The 15,202-nt window shown below is 53.6% G+C and overlaps 2 protein-coding genes across 2 annotated transcripts in view; both read right to left on the minus strand.

Moving 5' to 3' along the window:
- Positions 1-4,150: 4,150 nt before the first annotated feature.
- EAH_00001720 (hypothetical protein, conserved) lies at positions 4,151-7,750 on the minus strand (the record flags this gene model as incomplete). Its single annotated transcript, XM_013395254.1, has 7 exons — positions 4,151-4,377; positions 4,660-4,765; positions 4,938-5,445; positions 5,651-6,060; positions 6,280-6,628; positions 7,174-7,283; positions 7,679-7,750. 7 exons carry the CDS (start codon positions 7,748-7,750, stop codon positions 4,151-4,153), a joined length of 1,782 nt encoding a protein of 593 aa, XP_013250708.1.
- A 2,433-nt stretch (positions 7,751-10,183) lies between these two features.
- EAH_00001730 (hypothetical protein, conserved) overlaps positions 10,184-15,202 on the minus strand; it is a gene marked incomplete at both ends in the record, with an annotated part of 5,556 nt that continues 537 nt past the window's right edge. Inside the window, 3 exons of the mRNA XM_013395255.1 lie at positions 10,184-12,748; positions 12,957-13,074; positions 13,309-15,072. Of these exons, the coding sequence (XP_013250709.1) occupies positions 10,184-12,748; positions 12,957-13,074; positions 13,309-15,072 (4,447 nt within the window). The remainder of the gene's footprint in view (positions 12,749-12,956; positions 13,075-13,308; positions 15,073-15,202) is intronic.

The following is a 15,202-nucleotide window of genomic DNA, read 5'->3' on the forward strand; positions in this document are numbered from 1 at the left end:
GAATGCAGCTCAGCAAACACCTTGGAAAACAATGCAGAAATGGTCTACTGCGCCTCCGCCCTCTCGCTAATAATGCAAGCAGTTCTACAACTCTTAGTATAGGTGTCCTCCACAGGGGAAAGAGCCGCTAGAAACTCCCTACATTTGTAAAATCTGAAGCAACTCAGGTGCATTCCAGCAAACGCAAATATGATAGCAGTCTTTTTAACTGCCTCGACTGCGGTCTGATTGCCAGGCTCATCAGTAGCCGTTTCTACAGCCATCTGGGTAAGTGGCGGCCACTAATTGGTTCCATTCATCTCCTGCTGAGTTTCTAGATGAGTAGTCTGAACATCTACTTGACACCAGAACAACGTCAGGCGAGGCAACCCACAACCCACGCCGGTAACACCCAAATGTGGCAAACCTGTGGGAGAGAGTGAGATAAACAGCATACTGATAAGCCCCAGGCGTCCCACATTCCTGATTTTGCAACGAGAAACTCTGTGAGTAAGAGCTGCTCTCCGTGAGCATCTTGCTCGTTGTATTCAGCGGAAGCCAGGTTGAGGCATGTAAAAGCCCCTTTACTGCCACGGCCGCTGTAGGCGGGGCCACAGAGACCGCATGCTTGCAATTTTACACGAAGAGCTGCACTAGGATGGGTGCATTTCCAGCTGAGGTAACTTTCCTAGGCTGCCGTCCTCTAGATATGCCAAAATTAAACATGCAAAATTCCGAAGCCCGTTCAACACAAAACAGCATTTTTGAGCGACCTCGAAAGCATTCAAACTATCGGCACGGCACTTCGGACAATGTCCATTCATTTCGCAGAAAATGTCCGGGTGAAAGCATTTCTTTGGATTTCTAAATATTTCACCTCGCTGGCTGATTTTCAAGGTTCTTAATTCGTGCAAAACTAGACAAGCCATCAGCTGGCGTATGCATTGCTCAGCCTGGCTTCCCAGCGCTCATTCGCACTTCTGCAAAACTCATGTGCTCGACGCCCTTCGTGTTGAACATCTGACTGACGAGGAACTTCCCCACAAAAAGGTAGCTCCAGCTCAGCATGATACAGCATGGTGTTCAAAAACAAAGACGAGACCGGCAAAAGCAATCTGCACTTTGCAGAGTCGTTGCGACCGCATTAATCCGTCCGCCACCTGTCGTTCGTTCCTGCTGGCCAAGCTAATGGGATTACTGTATAATACAGAACGGCCAGAAAACGCCTGCTGAGATCCTACCAGAGGTGCTTCACGTTCTAAGGATATTCTTACCTACAGTGGTGCAGGCTTGATGGGAGCTAGTATGAATATCGCTGCTGCACATCCGTGATGCGGATCAGCACATCGTCTTAAACTGTTAGACGTTCTCGGCACTGCATAGAAAACGAAATCAGCAGGTCTGCGCTAGCTGCCGTAAAGCTGTCGCACGCTTGTCTGTATGAAAACCCTCACACTCACCTCAAGATCTTCAGTGAAGTTATGGTACACCGAAAGCATCATGCCGATGACCGGAGGCTGGCTCCAAGTCAAGTAGTACGCGTGCATTCCGTCTGAAAAAGGGAAAAGGGAGGAGCATGTCCGCGGGGAGTTTTGGGGAGAAGCAAGACAACAGAGGACGTGGATTCCCTTTCAACATGGCGATGTCCGTACTTAAGATGAATCCAAGTCTTCTAATATGGGTCTATGCGTTTGACGATGGTGCCTTGAGCTATGAAAACCACCCCACTGTGTAGAATGCCTCGAACTGCAGAATCGGAATTCTTACGTGCACTAACCGCGCGCTCCAGAAAGGCCCAACACGCCACGCGCATTGTATTCTATGTACTCTGTTTTCTAGTATACGCGTCCGCACCCGAATGTATTTCCCTGCATACTCCGGGGATGATAAAGCCCCACTGTATGCCCATCATATGTCCATCAGCTACGATCCAGTTCCATGATAGCTCTTATCTTCAGGAGTGGGGCTATCAGAAACAAATGCAAGCAGTCTTCCTGCCCAAATTTCCGCACAAAAGTGCACTACTCCGGGCGATGTTGTTCTTTGCATTGTGCGAACGCACACAAACGCTGCAGCTGGTTGCTGTTCCGCACGGAGGTTGCGGCTGGGGCAAAGGACTGGGGCGCGTGCTGCTCTAGCAAACGAAGTGATTGTAGCGAAGGATTCTTGCTAATAATGCAAATCCTCTTCGTGGCTTCCTTTCCTCGACACTTCGTGGGAGCCTAGCCTTGAAATAATTTTCTAAATCTTGTGTGCTGGTATTCTGGGGCCGGTCCGCAAGGTGATTCACGATTACTGGAATTGTCGCCTTCATAGCCAAGCCTTCCAGGCCCTTGTGATCAAATTCGCCAAACATCCTATTCACTGCTGCACGAGGATGTTCAGGGTATTAGAGGGTTGTGAAGTACAAGGCTAGAGTGTGACGGCATCCATGTACCATTTGCCTGTTTCGTAGTCAGGCGTGCAACACAAATTTATCGAGAGATACGGGACCCTCGCTGCAGAGAACTTCGTCAGCGAAGACGATAGTTCTTTCGAATCCTACGGGCGACGCATTTCGATCCGTCTGACCATTGCCTCTGTGACCCATGCCATACGCCACAAATACCTATGGGATACCACCCATATTGGCCTGATGTGCGTTTTCAATATCTGTTTTGTGGTTTCCTTTGAAACTTCCGTGGCAGAAGAGCTCCAACCATTTCTGTTCAAGAGATTGCCACGCCTTGTCCACTAGCTGCATGCGCCATTGTCTGCAGCCTCCGCCACTTTGCCATGAAGATTGCGGGGCAGGTGCACTTGAATGAGCATGGTAAAGTTCTTTCTTATAACCAGCACCAAAGGAAATATAAAACACATATTTGGCAATGCTCGTTGTCTTGGACGTTATTGCCCTAGTGGCACCACTGGGCGACCATGCAGACGCGCCGGGCTCCTTTCGCTCGAGAAGTCAAGCTTAGGGATAAAGGCAGAATGCGGTTTGTAATGAATAAAAAAATATCATTAGTAACTCCTCCCCTTGCATTATGCTCTGGCAACGAAACTGCAAAGCAACGCAACATGCTGTGGGCATTTGCCAGTCCCTGCCCTACTATGTGGGTTGGTCTGGCAACTAATTGATGGCATGGATGTTGATACGTCGTCACAACCTTCGAGGGAGCTTCATAGTCTGAATGCAAGTCCATATGAACTGTTCCCATGAGGGTTCAAGCAAGCTCGTCGAGCTCGACACGGGCACCCTAGACCGTGCCCGTGTCGTGACCACCTTGCTCTTGTTGCAGACTGTGCCCTTCCCCAAGCTCGGCGCTTTTATGCTTGCTTCCAAATGTGGGTATCTTCGCTTCTCCTCACATCTACAGCTGGGTCAGATACACCAACGATGAGCGTTGCCCCCTGCGGCCCCTTTCACCGGACCTGAGAATGGTAAACAATTCTTGGATGATTCGTAATTAGTGGTTAAATGTCAATCATACATGATGATTTTAGGTCTTCCCTGAAATCTAACCCCCCCGCCTCCCCTTCAGTGGCTCCACCATTATTAGTTCAGTAGCCCAGACAATTGATAAGTTGCGAATTCCTTCTTTTCACTCCGTTTACAGTCTCACTGTACCTTACATCCAATGCCTAGATCGTCTTCCTGCCGAATCCATCCCCTTCCCCCGCCTCAGATGGGGGCAGGCGTTTAGCGCCGTTATTTCAACGCAGTAGCAATCAACAAGTGTGAAGAGGCATATATCCGCCGCCCACCAACCTATGCGTCAAAAAAAAGCAGTTTCTTTACATATTCTCAATTCGGCAGTGCCAGTATACGGGCGGACGATACTCGAAAATAACATTTTGGAATAAGCACGCGCACCTGCCGAACAGCTTGAAGACAAACACGAGTAGTAATAATAGGCGTTACACGGCTCGCTAAATCTGCATGGACAAAGCTGTGCCTCCGCCATTCAATTTTTTTGGCGTGAGCCAGCTGAACCCCCAAGGGGTGCCTCGCCACCCGTTTTTGGGCAGTAGGGCCCCATTAACCGCTCTTTCGTTTGCCACAGCACCTGCTTTGTAGATTCATTTGTTGTCCTGTCACGTGCTTCCTGGTGTACTTCGTGTGTCTCTCCTTTTCCACTGTTCGTTGCGGATGACTTATGACTGACAGAAGCGATGGTCCTGAAGCTTCTTAAATGGCTTCAGGGTTCTCAGGCGATGACAGCCCTTCAACGCCTTCTTCCCTCGCTGTCTGAAGGAGGTCACGAAGGGTTACATGTATGTCGAATTCTGACTGCCGCATGCCATCACAAACCGCTGTCCACTGCCAGCAGTACGTGGGTTGCTGTGTTTTGAGGTTTCTCCAAGGAGGAACAGGCGGCCTGCCCGTCTGCAGTTCTTCAGTGACACGGGTATCTTCTGGTGAGTTGCACGAAAAAGTGCAAGCACTTCCCTCGTGTTCCTTTTCTTGCAAAGGAATAGAGATGTCAAGCAAACTCTCACAAGCTTCCAGTGTAGTCGAACGAGCTGGCCGCATCCCATGCGCTTCCACCTGGCAGGAGTTTGTAGATCCGCGTCGAGAAGCGCACATTGCTCGTGTATGTTCAGACAGCACCGCTACGAAAACAATCACATTGCGCAAAAGAACAAACGGCTAAACGGAAATAAACCAAACCAGCAGCAAATAAAATACGCACTAACTTATCACCAGCTCACCAGGCCCAAGCATCACAACGTGACGCGTCGACAATTGAACCTCGTCAGGCAGGAAAACCATCAACGGCGCACTAGGGAAAAGCGTTATACCCTGTGAGCAACGCAAACCGTCTTAGATTGAAATACGATTGTCTCAAATTTGAATCTTCCACGAAAATCCTTTGGCATCTTTCACTCCCCAGGTCACACTTAGCTGCAGCATCCATGCAAATTTCCTTAGCATGTAGTCATTTTACGTCGCGAGCTGCTGCGGGCTTACAAACCTCATCAAAAACAATGTGACTGCGGACGATTAAACCAGCACACGGCCCCGCAATCTCAACGCCGCAGACGGCATTGCCGTTGACGATAGTTTGTCTTTCCTTGGACCACCTGAGCTGCCTGTCCCTTGCGCAGCGGGGACACTTGGCTTGCAGGGCCTTTTTCTTAGACAGCCAATCCTCCAGATCATCCTTTGCGGTGCTCCCTTTTTTGGACAGATCTTCACCGCCCTCGGTATCCCTTGTGCATAAGCCACTGGCGAGTTCAACTTCAGGATCCTTGTACGTGCATCTGACGAGAGACGTCAGCTCGTAACTTTCTAGCACACAAAAACGACCACTCAAGACCACATCTTCCAGGCGAATGGAAGCGCCGCTCATGGTGCGGCCACTCGCCGCGAGTCGCCTTTGCCGTGGCCTACTGAGCTTCTCTCCCTCCAAACGCTTCAAGTACTGATTGCTCGCCACAAGCGGAGGACAGGATGCTGGCGTTGCCAAAGTCTGCCAGCGCCTCGGAACCACCAGGCAACAAGCAGGGCTGCAAATCTCCCAGCAAACAACAAGCATGCAGCTCTAGACATATGAAAACTTTTGCAGGTCGCTCATCCAATGGGACTGAAGGTCCACACCACACATAGCAATAAAGGCCAATAGACGCGCAGCTGTGCAGCAGTAATGCCGTGAAGAGCCACAGAAAAGGTAAAGGAGTGTCTCACCACGTGTGTGTTCGGACAAACTCAAGAAGAAGGGGTAGGCCAAATGCAGAGACAATTGGGCCGCAGTACTGGTCATCTATCAATACAACGCGATAGCGATGCAGATGGGCTTGCAGCCCTTCTGCAATTCCATCTGGTTTAGTTGTTCCCGTACACAAGTCCTGGCAGTGATGCTGCCCATCAACCCCTAGAACCGAGCCCGCCACAGGGTCACCTCTCGGCTGGCAACCAGAATTCGCAGCGCCTCTGCAAGTATGGGAAAGCGTCACTTCACCGGTAAGCACCTGGCAAACGCGGTGTTCAAAGACCTCCTGCTCCAGTGCCTCCAGCGACCGGAAGACCTTCAGACTGCCGGGGCGGCCAAAACATTTCGCGAACGTCGCAGCGCTTTCCCAGTTCGCTTCTTTCATCTGCAAGAAGGGATAAATGACGCAGACGCAGAGTGGCTATTGATGCAGCCACGGATATTAAATGACAGGGCACAGAAGGAGCAGGTGGAGTCAGGCATATACGCGTTTCACATTTCTCAAGCAACACTGCATTGCCACACAAAAATGTTCGTTTTCCAGAAACAGCGGAAACTGCGTGTACACTTGTACGGAACCGCATACGCCGAAAATCCACCTCACCACGACGGTGTGAACTTCTGAAATGCCCAACGAGATTGCCAGAAGAGAAGGGCGCAAGAGAGGATCTTCGGAAATGACCAAGGCGCAATTTCTAACGTAAGTGGAGCAGCAGGTTCTTTCAGAACCGCCATCTCCACTCAAAACGTCATTCCTACTGTCCAACGCTCGGAGCGCCACTGCACCTCCCTGTGGGCTGACTACCCCGTCGTGCAGGCCCCCCTCAAACTGGCAGGTAGCAGACGGAATGCTGAGATTGAGGATTCCACGAGCGTACAGAGGCGTTCGTGCACATTTTGAGCACGCACGCAGAGGCCAGTGGCATGCTTCTACGGGAGCAGACAGTCTCCGCCTGCGCCCGCATAAGTCCCATAGAGTTCACTAAGCAGCACAGACAGTAGGTAATCATCCCGCGAATGTATCGCAAATGCAATAAGTGTGCGGGATGATTGGGATAAACGACTGCGGCTTCATGTAAAACATGTAATCAAACGTCATGAGCAACTGGCTGGATTAGCTAAAGGACCCTCATTCCCATCGGACGAGTCGACCTGAGAAACAGCTCGTGCCCACCTTAGGGCCGCCTGAAAGGCATCCATCTTCTCTCGACCTAGCTTTAGCCACTGCAAAGTCAATTCATCTGACGGCCAGCAATCTTCAAGTGTCACTTCATCCTGCACCGCACCAAGATGCCGCGACAGAGTTGGCGAACTTCGCATTCACTGATGCAGCGTGGTACGTACGGGTTACAAGCAGTTCGTCGACAGAAAGTTATTAGCAAACAACAGAACGCGAGCTCTTATGAGGAATTCTCCGGCATTGCAGACTCGGTAGATCCCCTTTGAGAAAACAACCAAACGACCGTAACCGCCTAGGCAGGAAGTCCCATTTGCCCACCCTCCGTAGGGAGAGCTCGCTGGAATCGTATGTGCCCGAGCAAAGTCTCCCGGCGCTCCTGGAACGGGCTGTGGAGCCAAGTATACGCCCGAGTTAGTATGAAGATGAGGCTGAACGGTTGCAGAAGCAGCGCACGCACTGGGGAGGGGCAGTACCTCCGCGTCTCCCCCTTCCTTCCCTTCACATACCTGTTTTTTGGCCTCAGTGCTTGTCTGAAAAGGCTCCCCATGCGCATGGCATGCAAGGAGACGCTTCTTTGTAGCTAAGGAAAGCTTATCAGGCCACAATTGCTTCCGCCTGGGGCGTGGGGCCTGCGTGCACACGAGGAGACACGAACTCCGTATAACTATGGTAGCCTTGCACTCTAATAGTGCGGAATGTGTGGAAAAAAGCGTCGAAGAGCACAGTGAATTGAGTGCTCTGGCCCTGCACCGAGACAGCTTGGAAGAAAATGGGGAGTAGGCAAAACCCCAATAAGATGGAGTTTACTAGACTCTCCACCTACCGCTTGGCGGCTAAAAATTGTCAAATAAGAATCTTCATGTGGAATCTTCTTGAGTCGTTTGTGGCCCTTCATCTTGGCTAAACATGATCCTTTGCAATGGAAAGGCGTGCCTCTTGCGTTTGCACAACTTTTCCTGTAGAGCGCATCCATTCAGCGTTAGCGATGGGACCCATTCCCCCCCATGCTGATCAAGACGACCAGAACATCGACTCCTAATTCGTCTTCAGAGGGTCCAACGCGAATCGGGGAATTGTCTGAGGGCTTTCTGTACACACTAGTCAGCAGTCCAGCCAATGCAGGTGGCCTGTGCTCCTGGCTGCCTCTGCGACTCCGACAAAACTGCTGATCCAAGCTGCTGTGTGTCCCTCCCGCTGCGATGTCACCATCGTCTCTTTTCGGTGTTAAAAGCCTCTTGAGAAGGACTTGCTCTGCAGCGGACCACAAACCCGCTTTACAGACTATCCGGATGATGGGTTTGATAGGCTTCCGACTAACAATTCAGCCTGTCCAGGTGTTAATTAACACCTAAAGTTCTTCATTCAATACGAGTGGGTTCGGGAAGAAGAACTTGTGCACAATCGTGCTGCGATACAACTGCCCGGCGGATCACAACCACGGAATTGAAACCTGCCCATGCAGCTTCGCTGCTCACCGGGGCTAGCACATCGTGTGGATTTCTTCAAAAAAACCGTATACACTTCAAAATGAAAAGAAGACCGGCGAAAACTTCGAAGGCTGACTGCACGGCCATGGCAGTGGCGAGTCCCAGGCTCTCCTTCTCTTTCGGACGTTCCCAGTGGCAACCCTGCTGCTCATGTGTGAGGCAGCACGGAGAATGCAGGCAAAATGATGTCCGTAATTTCATTAAAGGGGAGGACAATGCAGTGTATCAAGGTGCGGTGGGCCTTCAATGCCGACTCCCCTTGCCAGGCAATCAAGCCGCGAGACCGGGAGATTGTCTTCCTCACGTTTCAAACTCGCCATGTCCCCTCCCTTTTCAAGGAGTTCAAAGACAACAAAAGGATATTAGAAAAGGCTCAGAGAGAAAGTTAAGTGCTCAGCAGCGCAGGAGCTAGGGATAGCCATGTACCTGAATCGACTCGCATTTATAGTAATTTTCTACTCTTCGTAACGGACAAAAGTTCGTAGCAAAAAGTCCGTGTAGTTGGTAAACTCTAATATGTTCATAGCGCCTTTGAAAGAACAGCATTCAACAAGCCCTGCAGTGACCATGTTTTGAAACGGGACCGTAATATGTTCCTCCGCACACGCCGCCGAGATTGCGTTTAAATCCGATATCAACCAACTCGACCTTCAGGGAGCAAAACAGCACCCTTGCACTTCGTGCATATGAGCTTAATCAGAGGTAATCGCTTATGATTCGCGAAGCTGCAAAAAAATAACATTCATCCATGCGTAGCAGATTGTGAATAGCCCAGGCTCGGCGCGTAACCACACCACGATGGAAATCGTTGGGACACTAAATATACGCAGTTTCTCCCTTCTAAAAAATCAATCAGCTCTGCTTGCCGGAGACGGCGTGAGCGGGCTTGTCAGCTTCTGCCGCATTGACGTTTCACCGTCAGTACAACGCAACTTCTGCGTTAATGTCCTTGAATGGAGGACGCAGCAGGCCACTGCCCTTGAGTTTGAAGAAGGGCGTTAGAGTGCGCATTAAGTCAGGCAACAAGCAGATTGAAGCTGGTCTTCCTTTTTCTGTCGAACGCCTCTAGACAGATCCCCGCACGACACGCACTCCTGGAGTGGGAAGGGGCGGCAAAGATGTAAAAAATATTGAGAGCATTCACGAGCCACTTAGGAACTCGTTCTAACTGCGGCGTCGAAGAAAGCAGCCTAAATTCCTGAGTTAAAATGAAGGGAATTCGTTGAGATAAAACAGGTGGTAAGATGAAAAGTGTGCCTGCATGAATGATACCGCATAACTGCGACCCAGGCACCTCACTGCACTCCGCCTGAGGTACGCAACTGCTTTCTTTAACGCATATACAGCACGGCTTGCATCAAAGACGTTCCGGACCACAAAGCGAAGGAGAGGAATGACACATACCTACTGAGCTTAATGACCTTCAGCTGAGCCATGAACAAAGACGGGAATTAGCACAGCTTCACGCCCAACTACCAGCCCCTTGCCCTTCCATGCGATGTGTGTGGGTTTACCAGTAATTCGACGGACAATGAAGGCCATTCAGCTGCTGGTGATTAATGACACCTGCTAAGATGCTACAGGGGCCCTTCGGCTAGCGCTGTGCAGATCAGCGCGCTGTGTGGTACACCGCATCTAAAATGTCGAAACAACCAAATGGGGCCCCTCTAGTGCAGGCAGGACTAGACCTGTCAGCTTGCATGTAGCTGGAGCTGCCCTTCGGGGCGTTCCAGATACGCGACAGTACTCGCTAAGCCTACCCACAAGCAGGCACCTGCTGCGACGGGGGCTTCCTGCAGAAGCCTATGCCGGGTGTACAGGGAGCGCAATAGCCTGTCCTGCTACGAATTCCACTCCGTCATTGCCTCCGAAGCCCGTGCAGTTGTCGACCCATTGGGGGCAAACGTCCAAATCTGCCAAGTCTTCAAGTTCTTGAACAACAGCGCCAGACAGGTTTCGCTGACGCACACGGCCGCTACGTGCCGCTGCTGGGCATTCGGGCCCAGCTGCGCTATATACCGCTGCCTCCCGAGAAGCCCCACCATTCTACTGTCTGTGTGGGATCCTCCATTGTGGACCATTGGTCCAGGAAGAGGGTGCAGGCGCGGAGAGGCAGTCAGCGATGGCTCAAATCTATCGGCGGGAGGCCCCTGGATGGAACTCGCCATCGCCGTCACTGCAGGGGATCCCGAGATATGGGAAGCCCTAGAAGAGTCCACATCAGAAGCGGGGCACAGAGTTTCTCCCGCGGGCTGCTGCTGCTTGTCTTGGGCTGTAGCTGCAGAAGGCAGCGGGGAGGGTAACTGAAGCAGCTGAGTGCCAGACGGAAGATCAGAAGGACTCGCATCTTCAGCGCTTGCGTTTGTGAACCCCGCGGCTCTCTTTTCGCTGTTTTGGCCGCCAGACCTGCCGCATGCGTGCGTTGTCGCACAACTCCTCTGCTGCAGCTCTTCCCATTGTTCCATCTGATGTATGTACAGCTCCTCAGCAGTCATGCCCATTGCCGCGGCCATCTCGCGCAGCGCCCTGGCCCCCTCTTCCCCCACCAAACTAACGAGGAAGGAAACATCTGTGGGGCCCGAGGCCCAGCCTGTGCGTGGGCAGGCAGCTCCTCCTGAAGGGGCCCCTGCTGCAACGACAGCAGCAAAACTTGGCCGGCTGCTATCGGCCCCACCGGTACTCTTTGGCGGTTCAAGCCCTAAGGGCCGCTGCTTCGGTTGTTCCTCGGCAGACAACGACTGCTTGCTGCAAGGCACCACCCTGTGTCTGGAAGCCGCAGTGGAGTCTCCTGGGTCCCCCACAGCAGCAGCTGCGTTCTCCTCGCTGGGCTGCGCATCAGGGGCTGTGGTGCTAAGTGCGCCTGTCGGAGAGGATTTGCAAACCGAGGGATTCGCAGTTTGCCTCTTCGATTGCAGCGGCGAAGGCCTGATGGAGCTGGGGGTCGGCGAATCTTTCTTTCTGCCATTCATGCAGACTTCAAGAGAAAAGGGAGAGGCGAGAGGAGGAAACTCATCTGCGTAGCACACAGCCACTGCTGCCGCAAGCTCGGGATCCACCTCGCCCTCCGTTGACTCCCCAGGAGGCCCCACAACGGGCTGCTCATGTTCCTTTGCTAGTTCGCCAGAAGAGCCCCCAGCCACCAAGGAAGCGCCGTTCACCCGGGGTACGGGACGCCCGTCGTCACTGCTGTCCAGAAGAGGCACCTTCGCTTCGGCTGCTTCAGGACTATCTCCTCTGGACTCCTCAGCTTCCACCTGCTGCTGGTCCTGCTGTTGGTCTTTGTGGGTTACGGGTGTATCGGTGTGCGTTCCAGTTGCCCTGGCGTGTGTGTCTGCTTCCTTCTGTGCGTCATAGAGCAACTGCAGCTGCATCGCCGGTTCCAATGAGCTCGCATTTAACCAGAGACCGCCAACAAGAGCGCCGTTTCCCTGCTGCTCACGGCTACGGCTGCCCTGCGTTTCCGCAGGTCTTGTGATGGCGATCGGTGATGCATGCGCTGTATGATGTTTCCCAGTCTTAGTATGCGCGAGGAGCTGTCGCTGCATCCACCCTGTGCCGAACTGTTTCTTAAGACTCATCTTACCGGCCTTGCGGGCCCCCTTGGAACTGCAGGAACCCGCGAGGTCGCCATTGCTGTGGGGGCCCCTTCTTGCGAGGCTGCGGCCCACGGGTTCATGCTCTGAGTCAGTTTCAAGTTGGTCTTTGTTGCGACAGATACGCTCCCTGTTGATAATGCCGTATTCATCGTCCTCCTGGCTGTCTGAAAGCGCTGCGGTGTGTCTATCGCCTCTGGCCATGAGGTCTACCTCGAAGAGCTTTGTATAGCGCTGCAGGTCCCAGACCATCAACACTTCCTGTAGATCAATCGTCACCAGGCGCCTTACCCCGTCAAACGCGCATTGATAAACTGAACGTGGATGTGAAAAAACACAAAGCCGCATCGACTGTAACTCGGGAGGAGCAGGAGGACGCATGCACCAAGGCAACTCTGGCTGCTCTACCACAGGCCGCCGCAGCTGCCTCAGCTGATCCAGCGGAGACCCCATCAACGTTGCATGCATGCGCTCCTCCTCAGCCGCACTTGTGGCTTTCCGCTGCGAAGGAGTCGCCTCCCTAATCTTCATCTGCACCACTCGAATCACAGACCCGTCTACAACTACCCACCGCCGGCCCCCAAGAGGCTGCAAGAAAGAAGGCCGCCTCGCCACCAGCAACTCTAGACGCGCACACTCCGCTGGAGAAAGCAGCATTGCAGCAAACTGCTGCTGCTGCACAGGCAAATAACCTCCCAATGGCACATGCTGCGGCCGCGGCAGGCCGTAGCGACCGAACTTCGAGAGGTCCTCCGCCGCCAGCACGGGGCTCTCCCCAGAAGGTGAGACACAGATATGAGCAGGAAGCAGATGCTGAGAGGCCACACAGCAGCACAAACAAAGCCTCCAACGCAACATCAACACGCAACACCCACCCGGGCCGAAAAGCCCACTCCCTGCTTTCCGCCTTGCACACGCATCGCTGAGGTGTACTGTACAAGTCTACAAGAACAAGCTCATATATACCAGCGACAACAACAACAGTATCACCATTCATGAAAATGCAAAACAAACGCCACACCAACGTTCTAAGGCTTTTCGTGTTCTCGCAGACACTCTGAACTGCGAGGATCCAACAAGACAGAGAAGTATAAGGGTTAGAGAGGGCGTTTGGCTGCTTGGGAATCTTAAGTCTTACGCTGAAGCAGACGAAACAAACCCTCGAGTCTCGAGGTGTGCACACGGCGACAATGCCGTTGTTCAGATCCAAAGACACAAGTTGGCACCTCCCCCGAATAGTCAGAGCGCAGCACCACCTCCCTAAAAGCCCTTGACGGTCCCCAGCTGATCTCCCTGTCTCCTTGCAAGAGCTATCTTTCCCTGTCTCTGTTCCTCCCCCACAACCTGATGCCTCCTCTATGCTCCACACAAACCTGAATACCTTTATCCCCGCCTCCTTGCTGCATGCAAATAGCCAAAGAGCTTCGGCCTCTACCCCTCCGCAAGGCCGCCCCTCGCTAGAGCCGGCAGCCCCACGCTGAAGCATAGGGGGCCCCTGTGTATGTGCTGCAGAGGTGGGGGCCCTTGTCCAGTGCCACGAGAAGTCACGTTGCTGCGTGGATACCAGCAGCTCAGGCTGCTGCTGCGCGGCAGAGCGGGGGGCCCACGGAGTTCCCCTCACTAACTCCACATAATCAACTGCCCCACTGTCTGCTCCAAAAGTCCCTACCTCCATAAAGGAGACACCTCGAGCAGCTCGCGCTGCGGTCACAGTAGGACAGGAGATCCGGCTGCTGCTACTACTGTTGCTACTGCTACAACTACTGCTGCTGCTACTACTACTATTACTACCGTTGCTGTTGGTAAGGCCGTTGTTGCTGCTGCTGCTGCTGCCGCTGCTATTTCTGCTGCTGAGGCCACCGGCGGTCTTGAGTTTGTCGGCTTGCTGCTGTCCCGTCTCTCCAGAGCCCTCTGCCTGCGACGCTGCTGCTGCTGCTGCTGTTGTTGTTGTGGGGCCTACTGGAGTTGTTTTGCCTCGAATTGTGGCCAGACAGCTCCCGCAACAGTAGCAGCGGCGCACGAGACAGCGAGGGGGAGGAGTGCAAAGAATTCTGCCGTGTGAAGTACCCACGGCTACCAACCCCACGAAGACAGCGAGGGGGAGCTGCTGCAGTGAGAAGCTGATGGCCTTGGCGCTCCTGCTGGTGCTGCTGCTGCTAGTGCTGCTGCTGCTGCTGGTTGGGGTTACACAGTCTTTCTGAAGTTGCTGCTGCAGCCCCACCGTTGCTGCTGACGGGCAGTCGCCGCATAGGTCTGAATTTTGCTGCTGCTCCTCCTCTCCTGTTTGGCCTTCAGCAGGGAGAAGCAACTCCCCCGCCCCCCCAGGCGCAGCTCCCCGCTGCTGCGCTGCTGTCTGTCTCTTTTTCTTATACCACAGCCTACATCTCGCTGCCTTCACCATCTCCTCCTCCCGCAGCACACAACACACAATTGCATGCGCCTGAAATCGAGACCCTTTGGCTGAGAAAGAGCAGAGAGCCACTGGCCACACGCGCTGGGGTGTAGGCGGCCCCCCATCTGCGCCAGCAGCGGCTGATGAGGTTGAAGCAGCTCCTGCTGCAGCGTTCCCAGCAGCAGGAGGAAGGCCTTGAGCAGCAGCAGGGGCGCATGCAGCAGCAGCAGCAGCAGGAACGCCTGTAGCAGCTGCAGGGACACCAGCAGCAGCTCCACTCGGCGAAATAACCCCGTTAGATGCCCCTTCCAGTGTATCCGCAACTGCGGTGCCTTTGCAACAGGTGGAATCATCTCCCATTAAAGCTTCTGAGCCCCTATCTTCTGCATCAGCAGCAGCAGCAGCATCTGCTGCTCCTGCTTCCGCGGGTGCTGCGGAAGAAGCTGATGGCTGCTGAGCCGCATGCGCGAGCTGGGAAGAGGCAGAGCAAGGGGGGAGAGGCGGCATCTCTATTTTGATGGGGGGGAGACAAAGAGACAGCAGCCGGACTTGGGGACAATGCCCCAGGCCTGTGTTATTGCCTTGTGAGGGCTGGCTGCTGCTGCTGCGGGGAGGGAAGGGGGGAAGCTTGCTGCTGCTTGCTGCTGCTGCTGCTGCTGCTGCTGCTGCTGCGGAAGCCCCAGGGAAGAGGCCCAAGCTGCTGTCTGCCGAGGGGGTCCCTCTTTGGGGGCCCTCCTCGCGCAAGCTGTCCCCAGGACAAGGGTATAATGGATGCGGAGACACATGAGCCCAGCTTACGTGCAGTCGGTGCTGCTGCCCCTGACGCTGCTGCCGCTGCTGCCGCCTCCGCTGCGACTGTGGCAGGCGGGGGCCCC

Source organism: Eimeria acervulina, genomic scaffold (genome assembly GCF_000499425.1).
Source record: "Eimeria acervulina Houghton genomic scaffold, Eah_scaff5, whole genome shotgun sequence".
In the NCBI taxonomy this organism is placed as follows: Eukaryota; Apicomplexa; class Conoidasida; order Eucoccidiorida; family Eimeriidae; genus Eimeria; species Eimeria acervulina.